Here is a 23,782-nt window from a genome sequence, read left to right as displayed (position 1 = left end):
TGGGTCTCCCTGCTCCTAGTTCAGCATCTAAACCAAATACACTGTGCTGGCTCTCTGCAAACCAGGATATCTAATTCAAAATGTTATCAAAATGTTATCTCAGTGGGAGTCTTCTATGCATTAAGAGCTGGTTTGTGAATCATATCCAGGATTTGATGGGGGTATGGAATCTAGCAATGTTCCTCTTTTAATGTTGAAAAGACATTAAAAGAGGAAAAAGTGTTCTTGTGGAAAGCTTAATGCGAGATTCTAACAGATGGATTTCACAAATAACAGCATTAGCATTTACCTATGTGTACAGCATAGAACTGGTGATTGGATTCTCTTCCATTGTAGGATTAACCAAAATATTCATACTGGACCCAGAACATTTAAAGAAAGTTGCAGCATAATTTAATTCAGAATCAAAGTATCTGTGCCAAATGTTTTGCTGAAATCCACACTGAAGATGAAAACTAAATAAGAATTTATTTTAAATAGGCATAGATGTAGTGATTAGTGAAATACATTAGATAATATGTAAGAATTTCGAATGGATAAAGACCACAATGTTTCTTTTATGAACCTATTAATATTATATAAAGACTAAAACTTACTCAATATTGCATGAATTCTTAGCATTTATATAATGAATATTGTGTATGTCAACGTAAACATTACAGTATCTGATTAGACAGAAATACTAAAAATAAACCAGCTGCAGAATCAAAATATTGTTTGGGCATGAAGCTTCTTCATAATTGTTGTTCAGTTGGAAAATCAAGCTATCCATTCATTCATTCCACAGTTTTTCCAATCCGCAAACACTGGATGGCATATAATAGAATAAAAATAGTGAATTAAAAAACAAAGAAAAACTACAGCTAAAAAACAACCCAGTTGGCCACCATACCATTATCTGGGAACAGTTTGATCCTGTTGCTTCTGAGGAAGTGGACATAATCCTGGGGACTGTGAAGGCCACTGCTTGCCATCTTGACCCATGCCCCTCCTGGCTGGTGAAAGCAGCTTGGGAGGTGACATGTGGTTGGATCCAGGAGATGGTTACTACATCCTTTCAGGAGGGAGTGTTTCCAGCTGCTTTTAAGGAGGCGTTGGTGCACCCGCTCCTCAAGAAACCCTCCCTGGATCCTACTATACTGGACAATTTTCGTCCAGTCTCCCACCTCCCCATTTTGGGGAAGGTGGTTGAGAAAGTGGTGGCATCACAGCTCCAAAGGGTTCTGGAGGAAACGGATTATCTGGATCCCTTCCAGTTAGGTTTCAGGCCTGTTCAGGTTATGGAATGGAAACGGCATTGGTCGCACTTATGGATGACCTCTGGCGGGAGCGGGATGGTGGAAGTGTGACCATCCTTGCTCTCCTTGATCTCTCAGCGGCTTTTGATACCGTCGACCACGTTATCCTGTTGGGACGGCTCAGGGAATTGAGGGTGGGCGGCACGTTCTTGTGCTGATTCACCTCCTTTCTCCAGGGCCGATCCCAATTGGTGGTGATAGGGAGCGAGAGGTCCCATCCTCGGCCCCTCCTCTATGGGGTGCCGCAGGGTTTAGTTCTCTCTCCGCTCTTTTTCAACATCTACATGAAATCTCTGGGTGAGATCATCCGTCATCATGGGATGAGGTATCATCACTATGCTGATGATACGCAGTTATACATCTCCATCCCAGTTGAAGTAAGTGATGCCATGACCGCCCTTTCATGGTGCTTGGAGGCTGTAAGGATCTGGATGGGGAACAACAGGCTTCAGCTGAACCCTGGTAAGATGGAGTGGCTGTGGGTTAATGGCTCCTCTGTATCCAGGACTTTGTCATCTTTGGTGCTGGATGGGATGGCACTGCCCCAGACAGACCTAGTGCATAATCTAGGGGTCCTCCTAGACTCACGCCTCCTGCTTGAAGAGCAGGTGGTAGCCGTGGCAAGGAGGGCCTTTGCACAACTTCGGGTTGTGCATCAGTTACGCCCTTTCCTGGATCGGGATGCCCTTCGAACAGTCACTCACGCCCTTGTTATCTCCCAGATAGACTACTGCAATGCGCTCTACATGGGGCTACCCTTGAAGAGTATCCGGAAGCTACAGCTGTCCAGAATGCAGCCGCGCGGGCTATTTTTGGAGCCCCAAGGAGGGCCCATGTAACGCCACTGCTCCGTGAGCTGGATTGGGTACCAGTTTGCTTCTGGGTCCAATTCAAGGTGGTTATCACCTTTAAAGCCCTACATGGCATGGGACCAGGTTACCTAAGGGACCCTATGACTTCAACCCGTCCCACCCGATCACACAGAGAGGGCATGCTTCATACCCCCTCAGTAAGAACTTCGATTAGTGGGGTCCAGAAACCGGGCCTTCTCTGCGGTAGCCCCCACTCTTTGGAACATTCTGCCCCCGGAGGTGTGATTGGCCCCCTCACTCCTGGCCTTCCGTAGGGCTTTGAAGACCTGGTTCTGCCACTTGGCCTGGGGTGGGGAGGGAATACCTCAAGCATGGGGACGGCTAGCCCCATAGAAGCCTCCTGTCTTCAGCCCCAGATTTTTCATTTTCTTGGACTCTCCTTTCCCTTTTTTAGAAATGTTTTTAAATTGATGTGTTATGTATTTATGTATATTTATGGTTTTAAAGTTCTGTGTGAGTCGCCCAGAGTACCCCATTGGGGGGAGATGGGCGGGAAAGAAATTTAATAAATAAATAAAATAAATAAATAAACATTCATTCTGATTAAAAACATGGTAGGACACTGCTCTTTTGATGGCTTCACAAATTGCCAAAAGGGAACGTGCTTCACAAATCTCTGGGTGCAAAGAATTTAGTATACAGAGGCCACAACAGCCTAATTCCATACCTCTGGGGCAGTGCTCCAACTGCTGCATAGATCTTTTGTTCTAGCAAAGCCACATTAGTACATATTTCTGATCCATTTGCTCAAAATATTTACAGCCTTTAGACCATAACTATATGATTTGACTGTCAGAATTTTAAACATTTGTTCATATAGCAAATTATATGTTTCTCTTTCTCCTCTCTAGGAATAAAATGATGAAGGAATTTCATTCTGAGAGCTCTCAGATGTACAAATAGCTGTTTCAAAACTCCAATAAGCACCAGAAAAGATTTAAAAATACATTCTACTATGGATTACAAGGTTGGAGGTAAAAGGAAGCAGCAGCATAGCTTGAATTTACTGGATCAAATAAAATGTATGAAAGATTTAACTGAAATGATTGATGTGGTGTTAGTGGCGGAAGAAAAAAAATTCCCTTGCCACAAATTGATCCTGGCTGCTTTTAGCCCCTATTTCAAAGCAATGTTTACTTGTGGGTTGATGGAAAGCACACAGAGAGAAGTTGTGCTACATGACATAGCAGCCGAAAGTGTATCTGTCCTCCTACACTACATGTACACCTCTGAGTTGCATCTCACTGATTGTAATGTGCAAAATGTGGCCATTGCTGCCTTTTTCATGCAGATGGAAGATGTGTTTAGCCAATGTCAGACCTACATGATGGATCATATTGAAGCTTCCAACGCTATAGGAATTTATTACTTTGCAAATCACATTGGGGCAGAAGAACTATCTGAACGAGCCAGGAAATATTTGTATCAGCACTTTACTGAGGTGAGCCAGCATGAAGAAATATTAGAGATAGAAGCTCAGCAACTGCTAAGCCTGATCAGGTCCGATGATCTGAACGTATCCAGAGAAGAGAGTATTTTGGACTTAGTCCTCAGATGGGTTAACCACAGTCAGAAGTTGCGTGTAGATCATCTCATTGAACTCCTGAAGCAAGTAAGGCTGGTACTTGTAAGTCCTTCATTCTTAGTGGAAGCTCGGAAAAGGAACACGGTGCTTCTGAGTAATTCCCAGTGTATTGACATGATTGAAGGAGCCTTAGAAACAATTAAAAAATCCAGTCAACCTTCTCTCAGCCTTCGATATGGCATGGAGACCACTACCCTTCTGCTTTGCATTGGCAATAACTCAGGGGGGATCCGATCAAGGCGGGGTAATTATGCTGAGGCCAGCTTCTGTTATGCACCTCTAACGCAAAAGACCTACTTCATTTCCTCTCCAAAATACGCAGAAGGCCTTGGCTGTATATACACTGGTGTGGTTACTGAGAACAACAGTATTGTTGTTGCAGGGGAGGCAAGTGCTGCCAAGATGTCCAGACAAAAGACCAGGATGATTGAACTTTATAGGTTTGTATCCTGGGGCATGAAGACACAAAATGTAACTGTATCATTCCCACCCCCAACACTTCAAATTACAAAGGGGCACATGGAAGGAAAGATTTAAGTGGTACTCCCCAAGAATTATTCAGTGCTGTGTGATCTAAAACTTTTCCTCTAAGCCTATGATATAACTTTTAACCTCCAAAGTTAACCACCTAATAATATCTTTCTTTGGCTTCTTTTCTAGATCAGTTGTTTTCGTAGTGCTGGAAGGCAATCTTAACTAAATGCAAAAAAGGTTTTGGACAATTCTAATTCTTTGTCCAACTTTATAAATGGTGTTTGCAAAGTTAACAGGCAATTGTCAAGGGGTGAAGTTCTTGTAGAATATTTTAAAAGATTGGATGGAACCCTGCAGGTTGTACTGTTGTTTTATAAACATTCCATTGGCTTCTGTAGTTGACTGAATATAACATATACACTATATATAAAATAGAAGTCTTTCAAGTAGAGTTACTTCAGGTTGTGAACTAAGCGATTAGGTGTTCGCCCATTCATTAATGACACAATGACTAGGTCTATAGTGCCCTCTAGGTGCCAAATATAATTCCATAAGCAACTTCTTTCCTTCTGGAGTTATTTTGTCCTTATTCAATCATGGGGACAATAAAAATGTACATTTTTAGTGCTTTTATTCTGGGCTGCCTTTGTTACTACTGAAGGAAAATGAAAAGTGTAGTCCTTGCCATAGATTCCACTGAAATTCAGGAAAATTGCTTTAAATACATTTGGTTAGGATTGATCTTCTAAGGATACACATATGCACTGCTAACTCAGGTTTTGCCTTTTTAATAAAAAATTGCAAGGGAAGAGGATAACAGATTTTCTAGCAGGAAATTTCCTTTCCTACTGATTTCATCCCAATCTCTTAATGATGGGTATGTCTGAACCTGTGCCTCAAGGTTCAATGCTTTTTTCGCAGGGGATCTTTAGCATAATTCAGCCCTTACTGTAGTGACATTAGATCTTGCTGGGTTAACCATGTGCTACCCTGACTGTTGCTGTCCTACTTAACTAACATATTTATTATTCACTTGGTGTGTGGGGTGGGGGCAAACAGAATATTTTAAAGATGCTGATTGGGTGATGAATAGCTAGTGAAAGACATTTTTCCCTGAACTTCTAATATTCAGGCACCTCTCCTGACAATAATGACTGATCAAGGCTATAATGATTTGGGGGGGGGCAGTCATTTCCCCAAACTGAGTGGGTGGGTGGAGGGAGAGACAGGATAATATTTACAAAATTTGCCTCTGTGAAATCATAGCATTTTAAAAGGCTTACCAATTTATGCCATTGAACTTTTGTCAAAATTAAAATTCTCTTTTGACCCATGTTGATCCTATTTAAAAATAAAAGATGTACTTGAGGAGAAAAAGTTAGGTATAAATACGTGTATAAACTGTGACCAAGGAAATTCTAATATGAGGATTCATTACAGGTATGAGGGTCATGGAAATCGATTTTGGCAAAGCCTGTGCACAGCTCAGTTTCGTGAGCTATATGCTTTGGGCACCATCCATCATGACCTATTCATCATAGGAGGGCAAATGAAATTGAAAAACCAATACCACATTACCAATATTGTGGAGAAGTACTCCATGGAGCAGGAGAACTGGAGAACTTTGGCTCCCATCCCAGTGCCGCTGGCTTGCCATGCAGTGGTTGCCGTGAAAAACAGGCTGTATGTCATTGGAGGATGGACCCCACAGGTAAGGAACATTGCTAAGCGTTTCAGGACATGCATCGCTCTCTGACGCCATTGTCTGCTTGTTAAAGCAGCCTTCACAGTTGGAATGTAACTGCAATCATTGCCATTCAGAAAAATTACAAAAGCCACTGCTGATGGACATGCTTGCTTTCGGGCAGTGGGGCAATACTTCTTTTCTCTTGCCTTTTTAAAAAATTCTTTTGGCTTTGTGGTCTTAGTGCATATGCTGGATCAGTCTGTGTATTCAGTTAATCCAGTTACTGTCTGCTGTAATTGGTAGAGACTCTCCAGTGTCTCCTCAGACAGTCTTTGCCACTGGCTGCCTGAGACTTTTTAGGCTGAAGAATTCTGATTTGCTCAAGATTGAACAATTATGTATTCAGAAGGAAAATGAGATTTTAACTGGACTTTCCAGCTCATTCTCTTGACTAATGCAATACACCAATTTTCACTAGTGTATCAGTGTTCAGTTACTTTGGTTTGAAAGTCACTGAGGGAGGGGGGAGATATGTCGATGAACTATATATTCTACCACACCAATGCTATCTGTCAGTACTTGATGTGACCTTATTGATGGATAGGGAAAGATAATCTGCCCTTCATGGCAGACTTTGAGACTCATTTCAGAGAAAGCAAATTATAAATTATTCTGGTTTCTTCTAGAAAGGTGGCTTCTAGTGCTACTCACTGATTGCTATTCTGTAGTAAATTAGAAGTGGATTTACAATAGATTTTGCACTTTATTAAGAATACTGCTGTTTTTATGTGAGGCTTGCCAGACTGCTAAGCTATCTGTTTCCCAAGCATTTGTCACTTATATTGAAATAAATTTTGAATACTTCTGAGTTGCCTGTACCTTTTCCGATATATGCTGCTAGTCCTAACACCATAATCATGGGCATGTCTGTATTTTTGTGTGTCTAAAGCTGTCAGAAAACATCAAACAGTGTTTCACTGCAATTATGCAGTGTGAAGTAACAAAAATCTATTCATCCTTTTGCCACAAAAATAGAATAACTTACTAACTGCCCCCTCCCCCTCTTAATACATGTATTTTATTATTCAATATGCATTTTTTACATTTATCCAGTAATTGCAAAGAAAAAGAAAAGCCTTCTGAGAGACTGCTCTGTGGAAAGCAAGGGTGAGGGAAGATTGGTTTTTAAAAAATTAAATCAATGTCCTTGGATGTAGCAACTCTATAATGTCCATGGTGATATAGCAGGAGAACTATATAGAAAGGTCCTGAGTGGCTGCAATCATGGTTGTGGCAACGCAGCCAAAAAATCCTACAACCTCTATATGAAAGCCATTATGAGTGTCCACAAGCTTGGTATTATGTTACCCTTCCGTACAGAAGCCTTTCTGAGCGGTAGCGATGAGGGAGTTAAGGAAGAACAATCAGCTGGAACACTCGCTGCTCACATTAAAACTGTCTTTCAGAAAGGATGAAACTTTGGCAATAGCAGCACCAACTGTATACCATTTTCTTCTGAAAAATACCCATACTTTTCTGCAGTTTAATTTTTCACAGGGAAAATCTAAAATATAATTACTGGATGATGAAGTGGTATTAGATGCCCTCTAAAAAGTAAGTGAGTACAGCTTGGCACTCCCTGACCAAATATATTGAACAGAAGTATCATTTCTATATTGTATTTTTACAGCTGGAAGTGAGCTCTGTTTGTATTTTCTGTCCTTAGATATGAAAATGTGTTGTGCAATTTCTGGATATGGCACTACTGTACATACGGAAGATCAGCAGGAAGCATTTTATTTAAACTTGTGAAAAACTAACGTGGATAGGATTGCAATTTGAGATTGGGTGTTCTGCTATGATGCATACTGATGCTTCTATCTCAAGAATTCAAAATACAAAAAAGTAAATTCAAATAACAAATTATATTTTGGGAAAAAGAACACTTCCTATCTTATTGTGGCATTAGCCTCTGATGCAAGAAAAGAAAAATCATATAGAAAAGTTAGGTCAACATAAAACTCATTTAATTCAGGAAAATAAAGCCTAGAGACTATTGGGCTATTTAGGTTGCATTTAGGCTATTTATGCACCTAACTTGGACTAATTCCATTTAATAAGATTTATTTCTGATTTAACAGGATTGGACTGCAGATGAGGCAATAAATTACAATAGTGATAGCTAAACAACTTTCAAAGAGCAAAAAAATTGCTTTAGGTTTGCTGACATATCAATACAAAAACTGCTGTATTGAGAAAATTTTGTGAGGTCTGTAAATATGTCTTCTTTGGCAAAGGTTAATGCAAGAAGCCTAGTTCTGGGTAGACTTTTTAGAAAATTTTAAGGCTTAAAAATCAGAACAGCTCATGGATTATGGAGTGTATGTTAGCTACCCTATTAAATCCATAGTACTGTATATTGTGGAAACCTGAGACAGAATGGGCCACAGCTAGCCCTTCCTTTGGGCAAAATGAGACAGTTGTCTCAGATAATAGGTGCTGAAGAAGGGACAAGATATTAGAGGAGAGAGTGTGTCACACACAGCCTGTGCTGCACTTCCCAGTTTAGATTTGGTCATTTTGTTATCTGCTTCAAGAGGCAAAATATATTAATCTAACTGTTGCTAGATCAAGTTCATATTCCTTTTTCCATGCTGAGGAAATTGTAGCTGGAAATGGCAGGAGCAATTGGAGCCACATATCTGCCAAAGTCCTGAAGGAAGGGCAGAAACAAGAAACTGAAATAGAGCAAGGTTGCCAAGGTTTAGCAGTTCCAGGCTAAATTGCAAGATTAGATTTGGAGGGGGGAAAAGTTAGAACCATCACATGAGGAATTTGGGAATGGGAAAGGTTGAGCCAAGCTGATAAGCTTTGCAGAAGGATTTGATGGACCTCTGCATGAAACAGGACGCAATGTGGTTGAATGATCTCATAGAGATCTTCTCATGTTCTTATGTATGAAAGCAGGGCAGGTCTTCTTAATACTGATCTTGTGTGAATCAGGAGGCTAACTGCAACTTCTCTCACAAAAATTGGAGACAATTCATTTAAAATGAACCTTTCAGTCTAGTGGATATAAATTGTGCCCCACAGAGCCTATTTGACAAATAATAAAGGCAATGGAAAGCATGAAGGCAGGCAAATTCCTATATAGTTTGCTGTAGCAGAACTGCAGATATCTGGAGATGTATTTAATACACACAAATATTGATCCACTTCCTGTTCTGTGTGAATTTTATTGTTTTATGTATTAAAGAGAAATAGTTTTGGAAAACATGGGAAAGGTGTTTAGGTATTATATTAGTCTTGACATTGGAATGTCTACATATACAAAGTGCCTAAAATTTACAAAATGCTGCATAAAGATTAGAAATAAGATAGTCCCTACTCATAGGGGATCTACAGTCTAAATGATACAATGGAAAATGAAAAGAGAATGAGGGGTGAAGAAGAAATTGAACAAATCAGTATATCAGTTTAATCCTTAGATGATATGATACCTTGCATAAAAGTACCAGCTCCTTAATCTCATAATTCCACAAAACTACATCTCAAGGGCCCTTTTATAGTTTCAGCCAATTAAAAAGCAAACACTTGCTATGGACTCAAGTGTAATATATGAGGTGAAATAGAAAAGAAGAAAACAGTGGCATTGTTGGTGCTTTAAAGACGATCTATTATTTCAAAGTAAGCATCCATCATTTTTATTATTTTAGAGCAGGCATTTTGTGGGTGAGCTTGTACATTCATATTAGTCCATTTTACCTCATTTGCAAAATGGGAAAGTTCCTTTGGAGCGGAGAATTTGTCAGATGAATGATAGTATCAGGCCTATTTATATATGGTACAGGTTGAACAAGCAGAAACAAACGCATAAGCAGTATTGCTTTCCCAACAATAGCACTCCAGATCCCTTCTTCAGGCATTTTGCACAGAATTTTAGTTTCTGCCTTCCACCATTCTGCCTGCAAGGGAGACTCTCTATATATTCTCTGAGACAAAGTGCAGTAACACTTACAAGCACTGACCATCTATGTTAAGTGTAAAGTTTTTCAAGTGTACGTTTTATAGGAAAGCTGTGTTAGTCTACACTTTATTAAAAGGCTGTAGCTTTCATGAGCATATGCCTTGTAATAAAATTTGTTAGTTGGAAAAGGTGCTATTAGACTCCTGATTTGTTGACAAGCTTAGGTTGAAAACTCTCTCTGTTCTGAATGGGACATGGTTCTGAAAATGTCCTTAAAATGAGGACCAAATTGCCCATTCTTTTTTTTACCTTAAAGTTTATATGCCATAAATATTTCATCTGAATATGCATCTCAGATGGTGAGAGTTGATTATTGGTTTATCTGCTGTCTTCCATTTAAGAGCTCAAGGTGGCATTTATAGCACCCCTTCCTCCCATTTCCCCCGCAGTAACAGCCCTGTGAGGTAGGTTGGCTGAAAGAGACTGATTGGCCCCAGCTTACCTTGTGGACTTCCATGGCTGGGAGTGGATTTGAATCTGGGCCTCCCCAGTGTAGTCAAACACCTTTACCACACTGGCTGTCATGATCACACCCTCATTACTCTAATGCAGCAAAAGCAGCTCTCAACTTGTAAGAATCCAGTTAAATTCGGTGTCACAGAATGATTTAAAGCAGCAAAAAAATCCCTTATGGTAATTTTTCCAGAATGAAAAATGAGGGATGAGGAACTGATGGCCCACCAGCTACTGTTGAACTATAGTCACCATCAACTCCTATCACTAGCTATGCTGAGTGGAGTTGGAGGGCTACAGACTATGCATCCTGTTTTAGAGTTGCCAGTACCCTCTTTTGCTTAGTTGGCCATAGCTGGCTGCAAAGAATGACTACACTCAAAGCAGTTTATTGTATAGTGTAGTATATTGTATAGTAATCATTGCAGTAACATTTCAGGATATGCTAGAAACTTAAAATGGAGACCTCAGAGTCCACAAAACCATTTCTTCTGTTAACTACTGAAACAAATCAGGACTTGGCTATCCTAGGTGTCAGAATACTATTAAGCATTAGTGCCATTAAACAACAAGCTATTAACACCATTAAGTATTATTACCATTAAGTAATAACTACATGTCATTCATTCAGTTATCAAACTGATTGTTGGGACTACTGAACAATTCTGATTTAAAAAAAAGAAATTAAAAAATCTATTAGGCTTTGTTCATCTGTTTAGTTTTCTGGAGATTCATGGTTTAGCAGCAACATGTGGCTGCATGAACCCAACTCCATCCAATCTTGTCAACATTTTTATTGAAGAATCCAGACATGTTAGTTTTCTATATGTATGTAGTTTATAAATTATATTTCCACTGGTATCATCCTAGCATTTGACCAAAGAATCTATTTGTTTCAAAGAAGGTGGCAGAGCCAGAGGTTTGAAGGCTGCCAAAAATAAAAAGGAAAAAGGAAAAAAAAACAATAACCCACAGATGGTTGTAAAGGAATCAAATTTTCATTGTCTGTGTACTTCCTCCATTGATTAAAGGTAATTGTTCTCATGAAGCTGCAGATATATGCATATATAATTGCTGGTCTTATAGCCTGATTAACTAATCTGTGAGAGTACCTTTAAATTCATCAGCCCTTGGAAGGACACATAGTGAATATTTAAGGCACTTCTTAAGATAGCTTTTGTCAGTCTTATCATGCTACAACCTGTTTGGTATGCAAGGTGTCCCTAATGGGGAACAAACTTGGCCAGCTGATCATCTGTGTTATTTCCACTGACACATTGTAATCTGCAGCTAGGAGGCAGTGAGTGTAGCTAGGAGTCAGCATGTCCAAAGTGAAAAACAAAGTTTGGGAGATGCATGACTGTGTGAACTTTCTGTAGTAGAGATGTGGAATCTCATTTCTGGTGTTTGCAGAGCAATCAGAACTTGGGGCTGCTTGAAAAGATCTGCTGCTGGATTGCAGGTGGAAGTGTTGAAAGTCTTAGGGAAGTCTCCTGGAGTAGAAATTCATGTTTCCCTATGTGTGATAGAATTCAGCATTGTCCTGTGGTATGGCTTTTCCATGGTTCAGTTTAATTAGCTTTCATTCAGTCAAGGAGCCAGGAAGTCCCCGAAGGTTTTCTTTCATTCCCTAGAATCACTCTGTATCCTACGGTTTGTGTTCTACACAACCCTAAGTCTACCTTCCAAGAATTTAAGCCCTTTGGTTTCTTTGAGACTATCTTTGATCTTGTCTTTCCTTTTCAATAATTGGTGAGAACAGGCTTGCTGTCAGAGAACTGAAGATTAGACCAGAGGTTGCTTGGTCTCCTAGCACTATGCCCATTTTACTCTGGCTCTTATCCCACTAGGTTCCTCCTAACCCTTTTTCTTGAATTACTTTATTGCTTTGTGTAATAAGAAAAAGAAAGCTGTACTACCCATTGATCCCAAGTTTATTTCTAAATATTAACTGCAGCTCCTTCTTTGCATTTTGCTTCTCACACAGCTTCACATTCTCCATATGTTGTTAATAATGAGTTAGTGCTAATGGTGAGGCAGGGAGTCTAGAGAGTCACGCACAAATATTTAATCACATTTTAAAGTTTGGAGTATTTTTTTTAGTTATTTCTTCTTTATCCTCATCAAGTTCCTTGCCTTCTTCTCCAGTCATTTGATATTGAAGGAGGAGCTCCATTTAAAATTCTCTGCTTACAACTACTGTACCCAAACACTAGAAAATCTGAGAGATCTCCATGGATAACTGCAGTCACCAGCCCCTGAGCTTTGTCCATATATTTTCCATTCCATATACTTGCCCTGCTATTTCCATTACATCTCTTGCCAATCTTTATTTGGCCAATCTTAATTTGTTTGCCTCCATCTGTAACTTACTGGTCCATGTGGTAGAATAGCGAGCTAGCTGCTGATCTTTTTTCTAACAGGTATATGTACTAAAAAGAAAATATGTGTATTTTAAACTTGTGTATTGTTTTAGCTATTTTCCTTCCTGTTCCAGAGCCACTATTTCCCAGTTTGTTAAAATATAGTGAATAAACTCTGGAAAAGATCCCCTATTTCCTAACATCTATCTTGACACACATGCATATTACAGTTTGAATACACATATGAACGGAGATACATTCATAAAATCAGGTCTAATAATTGTTTTCCTCCCTTACCCTCCCCTCCCTGATGACAATATGTGAGAAAAAGAAATGGGGCATGGCGTGCTAAAGATAAGTTCAAAATCCTTTCAAAATTAAAAGAAGTGCAGATTTTAGTTTTTACAGTTATGTTATCTTATTTCACCTAAAGCATTCTTATATAAATCTTTAAACTCCCTCTGGAAGTTGTGGCCTAATCAAATAAGAAGCTAAATCAAAATTTGATCTCAAGGGGGAAGTAAGAGGTTTTTGACTTTCTTCTTGTGACTTCATGGCATCCTTGTAAAAAGAGCTATATGCTGTCAGAGCTGTGTCTATAGATGGTTTGTTATTACCCAAATTCTCAGCTTCCTTGCTGCAGAATATAAATGTGTCGTTATTCCTGTGTCTTCTGTAACGTACTTCTAAGCCACAAGTCATGGGTTCTGTGAAAGCCTAGTCAGTATGAATCACTTCGCAGCTATAATTGATGTGTTTATGTTATTTATCTGCTCAGCTGTCCTCTGTGATTAATAGCATGCAAGTGTGTGTAGAGGGCTCCAAATGTTGTATTATTATATGGCTGTCATATTTCACACAGATGGATCTTCCTGATGATGAGCCTGATCGATTAAGCAACAGAACGTTGCAGTATAACCCAAGCCAAGACAAATGGACAGAGTGTGCACCGATGAAGTATTCGAAATACCGCTTCAGCACAGCTGTAGTAAACCATGAGATTTATGTCCTGGGTAAGAGCAAACAGATTTTTAACAGATAGAGGGACCACTTTTTATTTTTTCCTAGCAATTTGCTTCTATGAAATGAAAGATTTCATTCCCCTACCACTCTCTTTCTTGTAAGTTAAAGAAAAGGGGCAGAGAGAATATATATAAGAAGTGTTGGTTTGCCAATGAACTAAGGATGAGCAAACTTTATTTTTGCTAGTAAAGAAAACCATATAAAAGAACTGGCAGAGTAACAACAGTTATCTCCATTTTATGCACTTACTGTATTAAGCTTTTCCTTAATTTGATGTATTTCCTGCCTCACTCTGAAAACTGTATACTTTCTCACCAATCAGGGGGCATAATTTGGTCCTGCTACTTTTTATTTTAAGACAACAACAATGTAACCACTCCAACCCATGTTTTTGATTAGTATGCTGGTTGGAAATTTCTGGGAATTGCAGAATATCTGGAGGGTGAAGGTGCCATGTTGGGAATAGCCTGCAATAGTACATTAAAAATCTCTCTGCAGATTAAATTATTGTTATGACCGAATGGGATGTCAGCATAGGTATGTCATTCTGGGTCAATTTACGTACGTAAAAATACTAGGTAAAATAGTGATATAAAGCTCAGCCACCACAGGCTTCCAGTACAAAGTATAAACACAGAAACATGGAAGAAATGTGCATTGCAACGTCCCAGCATGAATCCAGGCCTTTCATATTTGTGTCCCAAGGTTGAACACAAGTGTATGAATGAGATGGCTTACATTATGACATCACATGTTTTGTCATTTTTTCCTCAGTCCCTATGGCAGGAAAATCCTGAAAAAATTTAGTCTCACCTTTATATGTTGGTGGAATTGCCACAAGGAAATTAATTACCTTTATTAATGTGTGTGGATTCATTAAATTATCTCAAACCTGCTCACTATGGCATTTTCAGCATCTTAGTCTCAATGCTTCAGACTTTTCAATTCAGTATGATTGCCCCACGAGAATGAAGCTTAGGCTACTTGAGTACATGAAAACATTATCTAGGACCTTTACTGTATATTTGCTCAGATTTTCTACTTTGATCACTATCCCACCTGAATCTTTGTGATGCTAGGAAACAACTTCCTCCATACAAAGATTCCCACAGAGTTTCTCCTCCTTAAAGATACAGGAGAAGGACATAGAAATAATCTCTGCATATGAAAAAGCAATGGAGGAGGATAAACAGGGGAGGGAAAGAATAATTGACAGCCCTGCTCAATAAATTATTATTTAATCCATTAACCAGTCATGAACTCAGAAGGGCAGTAAAGGCCTATGCCAGACCTTTGAATTGGACAGATGTATGGGATTTGGCACAAGCTAACTGCTTGAGGTATTATTTCTATTTGTTTGGATTCCAGTAAGAAAAAGCTTTTTTCTGCTTGGAAGGTCCTGCTGTTGCAGTCATTCCGGGGGTGTTGGCGGAGAGAGGTAAAAAAAGTGGAGGACTTTGATTGCGTGATCACAGCCACCATCCTGACTTTTTTTTTTACACTCACACACCATGGGCACCCCTGAGGTGTTCTAGCAAAAGAGAAAAAGAATGGGTTTTCTTTCATTTTGATTTGGAATTGAAGGATATAGACTAATGGGATTTAACTATGGAGGGTAAACACTGGGTATTGGTGGGTTTTTAATTCTAAACTAAATTATTGAGGGAACTATGAGACAGTTTATGACCCAAAAAGAGAAATGCAGGGAATTGAAGGAGAAAAAACCCTGCAAGCTATTTTCAAAGCCCTTGTTTTTCATGTTGATATATGTTTATGTGTATATAACAAGTGAAGTAAGTGAGGTAAGATTTACTAAATGTGTTAAGCTGGATCTAGGAAGAGATATTTTAGTCTATTTATGACAAGAGGAAAAATAGTTTCCAGGTCAAAAAGCCTAGAATTTCTATCCTAAAGAAAGGCCTGGGATAACAACAGTAACTGCAGAATAACGCCTGCTTAGCATGACCTAGAGGGGGATGCGGTGGCGCAGCGGCTTAATGACGCTGAAAGTTGCCGGCCAGAAATGGTCGACGCTTCAGCGGTTCGAGTCCAGCCTTCGCGTTAGCAGGGTGAGCTCCTGTTTCCTCCCCAGTTCCTGTAAACCCAACAATTCGAAAACTCACGTGAGTAGATAAATGGGTACTCTCACTCCGGTGGGAGGAAAAATGCTGGTGCGGCGCCTTGCAAAAAAGGAGTCGGGAGCAGTTGCCGAAAAACCGTGCGTGCCCAAAAAGGGCGCGAAGCAACGGAAACCCTGCCTCCTGCGCTCGCCAGCTGGGCTCTGCCCTAGGAAGGAGGCTCTGGCAAACCACTTCTGAAACAATTGCCTTGAAAACTGCAAGGACTCATCCAAGCAGTCACTGCAGAGTCGGTAACGACTGAGCGCAGATTAAAAAAAAAAAAAAAAGCATGACCTAACATACAAGATCTAGTCACCTGAAGAAAAAGGAAAATATATTTAATGAATAAATTCAATAGGCACAGTTGAAAGTGATTTGGAAGAACTACATCAGAGGTCCTGCAGCACCTCTCTGGTACTAATTAAAGTAGCTTGATTTTTTCAGGCTTTTGGCCAAAGTGCCTTTTGAAAAAAATGGGTCCTTTATGGAATCTTAAAGCAGCAGCACCTGTTTTTTTTCAGGCTCACACAGAAGCCTGAAAGAAATCAGGTTGCTTTAAAGAGTACCATAGAGGTATTGCATTCATAGGATCTCTGATGCAGTTCTTCCTAACCATTTTCAAAGTGTGCATAGTCCTGATCTATACTACCTTTGCTTCAGTTCAAGTTCTGTATACACCCTTCTTCTTTACTTTCCAGTCTGCTCTACCTTTGGACCCATCTCCCTGCCTGAAGAGATGATAATGAGCTCAGTATCCCTACCTGCCAGTACCTCCCACCTATTTTTGTCTCTATTTAAGACCGAAGCATAGGGGATACTCAATTAGTATCCCATACAACTGAGAAGAGAACAGACCATCAAGACCAATGCCCAGAAAACATGTCTAGAGAAGAGATGTAGACAACCAATGTTGGATCAATGTTTTTCAAACTTGGCAACTTTAAGATGTGTGGACTTCAACTCCCAGAATTCCCTGCACAGCATAAAAAACACTGATCTAGATACTTTTGATATCATCTTCCACCACTCCTTATTGCTTATGCTGATTGAGACTGTTAGAAGTAAAGATTAAAACATCTATCTCTGCTCTAAGACATCTCTCTGTGGGATTGTATGTGGAAGGAGATGGGGCATGCATCTGTGGGTGATCTGCCCTTAACCTTATTTTTCATGTTGATACCTCTATACCCCTTGTATAATAGTACCAGGACAGATTTATTTAATTTATATTCTACCTCTCATTGACAAGCTAAGGTAGCATTCATAGCACTATACTTGGACTATTCCCCTCAACAACCCTATGAGGTAGGTTGGCCAGAGAAAACTGACCTATCCAAGGTTACCTAGTGAGTTTCCATGGCTGAGGGTAACCTGGATTGGGGCCTCCCCTCTCTTAGTTCAACAGCTTAACCACTACACTACACTTCATTGTGTAATATACTATTTTTCTTAAATTCAGTTATGTTTTAAGGAACAGAGCTACATTCATAAAGTATAAACACATGGGGGTGGGTTGCAGAACCAAAGGTCTTGGGAGGAGAATTAAGTCCTCCCACTGCATGTGTTGGTCTCAGTCTGGACCAGGCCTTAGGATATATGTATTAAGGTAGAAAAAAATGTGGGTCACCTGCAAGCTGCATATCTACTGTATCATGTAGTTTAAACTTTGTGCCATTGCAAAGAAAGAGGATGGGAAGAAAACCGGAATTAGTTGGTTCTCCCAATCATTGGCTGCTCTTTCTTCTTCCCAACAGGCATCGTGTCACTGATCTTGATGCCCTAGTTAAAATTTCTTGAGACTCCCTTGCTACTTAAATGATAAATAATCTTTTGAATAAAAGGAACATTTCCTGAGGATCTAAATCCTTTATTCTATTCACAGTGACTGATCTTAGCTGTTTCTCCCCATTTCCCAGGAACATAACTATATTTGTTCAGAAGCCCAAGAAAGAGTGGTATTGTGTTCCTAATGACAGACCCAATTGAATTCAACTACTTTTGGAAGAAAACCAGATGGGGAAGGCACTGTTTGAGGTCATGCATTTTAATCTCTTGCATTAAAAAAAAAGGCAAAAATCCTTCACAGCTGAGTCTCTGGAAATTCATTACCAACAATTGGCAAATTAGAAGAGGCCTTGCCAAGGGCACCAGCTCAAACACTTCCAGAAGAATGGTACTTTGTGAAATATAAGTCATCAACAAGGGAAATAGCCTGACTAAAAAGGGTGTTCCTGCAACATTGTTTGTCTGTTATGTAATCCCTGATTTTTATAAATAAGAACATACAGGCAGCATTAAAGAAGAAATCCTATTATACAAAATTTGGAATATCAAAGAATCTCTGTTTATCTTCCTCAGTCTGGAATTCCATCTCATTAAAATCTTGTTTTCCCCACAGCTCTAGCTGGGAGCTTTTTAGAAAGTTTTAAGCAGTTAAATGAGGTTCAATTAAATTCTGAAAATCGCCTTCATAAAATACTTATTGAAATGGTACCAAGGGAGCTGTCTGAAAGGAAATATTAGAATAGGGAGGACACAGGAAGAGTTTTTTTTTAAAGCTACATTACTTTAGTGTGAAGAGTTAATTATACAACTTCTAAAATAAACTGATTTCTAGATTCTTTTAGGGTTTTCTTAAAGAATGAAAAGCAATCAGCTCAGTTCTGATAATGAAGTCACTAATATTACAAGAGTTAAATATGAAACAATAAAAACTGGCTGTGTTCTGTCAGTACACTTACCCATGGTTTGCTTAATCATGGTGTACTCAGTGAACTCAATGTGGGCACGAACTAGGCTAAAATGTGTCTTGCTTGATTGTGATTCAGTGTAGTACATGAAAAAAGCCAGTGTGACAAACTCTTCTAGATCTGAAGGACTCGTTCTAGCTTCTGAAAAAAGAAAGAAATGTAATAGGGATCTTTTCTCTCTCATATGTCGTTATCAAGTTTGCTATACCAATTTTATAACTATAGATTCACTCATTGCATTAAGCCATAGTTAGTTCATTATGATTTATTGAATGCATAGTAACTAGCTATGTTCACATGCTAAATCTAACAAATTCACCATAAATAAGATTCAGCATCCTAGAGGAGCCTCCACTCTTAGACATATTTACTTGGGAGTAGCTCCTATAATTGCAGAACCATAGACTTGTTCTCATTTCAGTTCTCTACAAGCTTGTCAGCTTTGTTTTTAGAGCTTCTTTATTTCTTTTTGAAGCCTGTTATGCACACCTGGATTACAGAGAATGAGGGAGCAATGCACTGAATCTCTTCGCTTGATTACTCTTAAGAACAAGTAAAGGGAAAGTTACATGAAAGATTGCAGCTCTTAAATTTTTGTATATTCCAAAGATCAATGCAATAGTGAATTATTTTGCCAGAAATTGGGGGTGGAAGCAGGGCACCTATGGGGGAAGGGGAGTGTCAAGATGGTGGCCATGTCCAAACAGCCTAAGCCCCGCTCTTTTTTTATGTGCAGTGCACGCTCATGGCTGCCATCTTTTTTGAACCTCCCCCAGCGACACCTATGTGTAGAGGGAAAGATTAGAAGTCTATTGTACTACAAACTGTGTTTGGTTGTGGGAGATTTTCCCCTTTTTCTCATCTTTCCAGAACAAAAAGTACTAATGTAAAATACTAATAAAAACATAATTTATTGATTGGAAGTAATGAGATGAATGAAATTAGAGTTATAAAACTGAAGGCTTTATTCTGCACTAAGATAGGCATAAATAAGTAGTCAAGTACTTTAAATCACATGGCGCTACTCCAGCTGTCCTAGTCTGATCCCTCTGAGGGTGCTGGGCACATAACTCCAAAATTCCCAAACAGCAAGGCCAGTCCATGGGGAGGCACAATGTTGGAGAGAACAGTATTAGCTTCCAGAGATGATGTTTTGAATTGGGGGGATCAAAGGATGCTAACTGTGCTCTTGGTCACTCAGTTGTCTAAGACAGCATGGTGGAGATTCACCCATAGGTGTAGTTTGGATGCATCTCTGCTGGATATAACTCAAATAGGAGGCATATTACATCATGCAGTAGTTTAGCCTTCCCTCCCCTGGTGTCCTCCAGATGTTTTGGAACTCAAATTCCCAGAATTCCTAACTACCACAACCTAGAATTCTGGGAATTGAAGTCCAGCACATCTTTTAAAACTACTTGTATTATATCAGGCAAACTAGGCATGTAATTGTGATTATAACGTGATACAACACTAACATTTTAAAAAAGAAAGAGGGAAGAAAAGCCCAGAATAAGCATACAACTCCTCAAAATTTGATCAAATCATTTGAAACTTTTCTTCTTTGACCCTTCCTCACCTTCCATTGGCTGTTTTCCATGTACAAAATGTACATAATTCTTGGTATCTTTGTTCCAAATACTGAGGTTATAGTCTAAAAGAGCATATGCATCTTTGAAAAGCAGCTATTGTTCTAAAGTCATGTTAACCATCTTTCTGATGGCAATAGTAGGATAAGCATGTCAGAAAACGACAGACACGGGTTCGGTTGTCCAGTAGACAGAAGTTTTTATTGGGCACGTTTGCAAAGGTGGGTCCCTCCCGCAGCAATGGAGGAACCCCGAAGCAAGGTCTGACAGGTTTTTATACCCCCTATCTGTCCTCCCCCTCCTACGAGGGCTTGGCTCACAATCTCACCTTTTTTACCGCCCCGGAGCGCCGCTAATTAACCGCAAAACCGCAGACATTCCACTCAATCAGCGCAATACACATTCCAATCCCCACTTGACCCGACAGCCGCCCCCTGCCGTTTCTCTCCACTCTGGTGCGAACGTGCCTCTTGCCTGCAGTCTTTCCTCCCTCCTGCCGCCCCTCTCCACTCTGGTGCGAGTGTGCCTTCTGCCCATCCTCCCTCCTGCCACCCCCCCCAAGGCTGCCCCATGGTGCACAGCGCTCTCCCCTAGCAAACATGGTTCGTTTGAGGCCCTCACTTCTCCCTGCCTTCTCACAATCCCCCTTTTTCTTTTCACGCCTCTGTTGGGCCTCAAACCTGGCTAACAGGATTGCTCCCTCGTCCCGGACCCGGGGCTTCACACACTGGGACAGGTAATTCCCACAAGCAGGGAGGCATTGCATTAAGCAACATACTAGGACCAGTAAGGCAATGAAGCCAATAGCTAGTACAGAAAGTTGTTTTAACCAAGCAAAGTTAGGTAACCAACTAGTGAGCCACGACCAATTCCATCCCTCTGGATCCTCGGATATGCGAGAGGCTAAGGTCTTCAACTTGGCTAGTTTTGCTTCAATATAATTCTCATTGTTGGTTAGGTTAAAGCAACAAAGACCTTGAAAAGATTCACAGCCTTGTCCTGCCCTTAATAGGAGATAGTCTATAGCTATCCGATTTTGAATGACCGCCCTCCTGATCTCAGTGACTTCTTCAGTGAGGGCTGCAATGAGAGAGGATGTAAGGTTGACACTTTTAGCCAGGAGGCAGGCCACCTTCCTTAGGTCCAGGTAAGCTCTTCCGCTTAGTGCAGGGACCCCTACTAAGGAGAGGGCCAGAGCCATGGCTTCTGTTTCGGACAAGAGTGTCACATCACTCTCACAATCAGATGGCAGCTCCCTTTTTCTTTTTTCTTTTGATGGGTGCGCTTGCATTGGAGGCAGGGCATATAGAGAGGTCAGGCGCCCTATGGCACAAGGGCCCCCTGAACTATAGGCTGGAACATAGGTGTAAGCTTCATGTCCACATAACAAAAAGAAACCTTTAGGTAGGTATAGAGGGGTTAAGGCGTAAGGGATATTATAGATCCCTCCACAAGTGAAAGCAGGACCTTTTGAGGGCAACGGGGGTACAGTTCTGGGTATTGTTGAAATATACACATTGAGTTGCATTGGTTATCCCCAAGAGATTTAGAGCCATTTGCCTTTGATTAGTCCAGGGTCTTGGTATGGGAGAAGACCCAAAATGATAGAACATCCCCCCCCCCCACGGGGATCATCCCCAGTGATCAAAGCTGTCTGTGCCAATTCTACGCCTTTATGTTGGTCATCTCCTCCCCTGCCTTAGTTCAGTTCCTTTTAAGTTTTACTTTGAGTCCGTCTCCTGGTTGGGCAGTCCATGGTCGGGGGTCGGGAGCTCGCTTAACCCGATGGTAGTGGGTCCAACCCCCCTGTCAGGTCCGAACCGCTGATTCAGTTGTCAGGAGAACTTGGTATGGTCCCTCCCAAGATGGTTTCAGCTTCTCATCCTTCCACGTCTTTATCAGGACCCAATCCTCTGGCTTGTGGGGGTGTTGGTCTTTCAGCAAGGGGGCCGTTGAGCAAGGAGTCCCTGTTTTCTTAGAGACAAGAGAGATTGTGACAGTACCAAGAGATACTTTCTTAGGAAGGCATCCTTTAGCTCGGGGATAGGCTCTCCCATTGGAGCCAGGAAAGGTCTTCCCATCATCAACTCGAACGGGGAGACCCCCACATCCTTGCGAGGGGCTGTCCGCATTCGAAGCAGGGCAACCGGAAGTGTCTTTGTCCAAGATAGCCCTGTTTCCAATCCCAGTTTGGTGAGATGTTGCTTCAACACCCCGTTGGCCCTTTCCACTTTCCCACTGGAGTCAGGATGCCAAGGGGTGTGGAGTTCCCATCGAACTCCCAGGCTCCAGTACCACGGCTTTACAGTGTCTACCAAAGCCTGCACCCCCCAGTGAGACCCTTCATGCAGTTTCTCCACCATCCCCCTCATGTCAGCACGGCTCACTACTGGGGTCCCCTCAATTGTAACCCAATGACCTGCTTCCTCCCTGCAACCTTCCCTTTCCAGCAGCTGTGAGTAAACCCCGTTCCAGCCAAATTTTCCTGAAAGTGTGCACTACTCCCCAGGCGTATCACGAGTCTGTGTAGACGGTGAGGGACACTCCCTTTCCCAACTCTAGTGCCCGTTTCAAAGCGTGCACTTCACACAGCTGAGCCGACCAGTCCGCTGGTAGTGCCCCCTTCTCTATTGTCTCTCCCTCCGCCGTCACTATCGCATATCCTGACTTCCTTTGTCCCTGCTCTACTCGGCTAGACCCATCCACAAACCAGACCTCACCCTCCTCCAGCGGGACCTCCTGCAGGTCCTCCCGGGTCTTTGTTTGCAGCTGCAACAGGGTGGAGCACTCGTGCTCCGCCGGCTCCCATTCTTTCTGCTCCCCCGCAAGAAACTCCGCTGGGTTCAAATTCCTGTCTGTTCCTACCACCACATCAGGACTTATCCGGAGAACTGTCTCATATTTCAACATCCTTCCTTCTGTCATCCAAGCAGCCGCCTGCTGACTAAGCACACTTAAGATCTGATGGGGCGAATGGACAATCACGGGGCTCCCAAAAGTGAGTTTTTTCCCTTCTGTCACTAGCACAGCAGCGGCAGCCACTGCCTGCACACAAGTCGGCCATCCCCTCACCACCGGTTCTAGGGCTTTGCTCAGGAAGGCCACTGGTTGATATTTCCCAGCCCGTCTCTGAGTCAGCACTCCAATGGCGGTTCCCCCATGGGCTGTGACGTACAGGTGAAAGGGGAGGGCCAGGTTCGTTAGAGCCAGAGCCGGGGTCGTCACCAGGCTCCTTCGTAATTCTCCCCACTTCTCTGTGTCCCTCTCTGTCCATTCTACCCTGTCAGATGATCCTTTCAACTTCTCATACAGAAACTGAGCCTTGCTCATGTACTCATCTATCCATAGCCGGCAATATCCTACTAGACCCAGAAACCGCCGCACCTCCGTTTTAGTATGAGGGGGCTTCAACTGCATTATCCCCTGTATCCGAGAAGGATCAATCAACTTCTCGCCCTTCCGGGGTACATGTCCTAAATACTTGACCTCCCTTTCCACAAATTGGACCTTCCCTTTTGACACCTTCAATCCTTCCTCAGCC

At 41.2% G+C, this 23,782-nt stretch overlaps 1 protein-coding gene across 3 annotated transcripts in view; it reads left to right on the top strand.

Moving 5' to 3' along the window:
- KBTBD12 (kelch repeat and BTB domain containing 12) overlaps positions 1-23,782 on the top strand; it is an 80,522-nt gene that overhangs the window by 15,751 nt on the left and 40,989 nt on the right. Inside the window, exons 2-5 of one of the 3 annotated variants that reach the window (XM_088134253.1) lie at positions 3,022-4,195; positions 5,670-5,940; positions 13,622-13,772; positions 16,601-18,080. In XM_088134253.1, the coding sequence (XP_087990379.1) occupies positions 3,126-4,195; positions 5,670-5,940; positions 13,622-13,772; positions 16,601-16,713 (1,605 nt within the window). In that variant the 5' untranslated portion in view covers positions 3,022-3,125 and the 3' untranslated portion in view covers positions 16,714-18,080. Of the gene's footprint in view, positions 1-3,021; positions 4,196-5,669; positions 5,941-13,621; positions 13,773-16,600; positions 18,081-23,782 lie in introns of those variants that run through there. The other 2 variants (XM_088134254.1, XM_088134252.1) reach the window with 2 other exon arrangements.

Source organism: Python bivittatus, unplaced genomic scaffold (assembly GCF_059951505.1).
Source record: "Python bivittatus isolate LINGU-HERP-01145 unplaced genomic scaffold, Pbiv_v1 ctg000080_np1212, whole genome shotgun sequence".
NCBI lineage: Eukaryota > Metazoa > Chordata > Lepidosauria > Squamata > Pythonidae > Python > Python bivittatus.
This window is presented reverse-complemented; position numbering and strand designations above follow the sequence as displayed.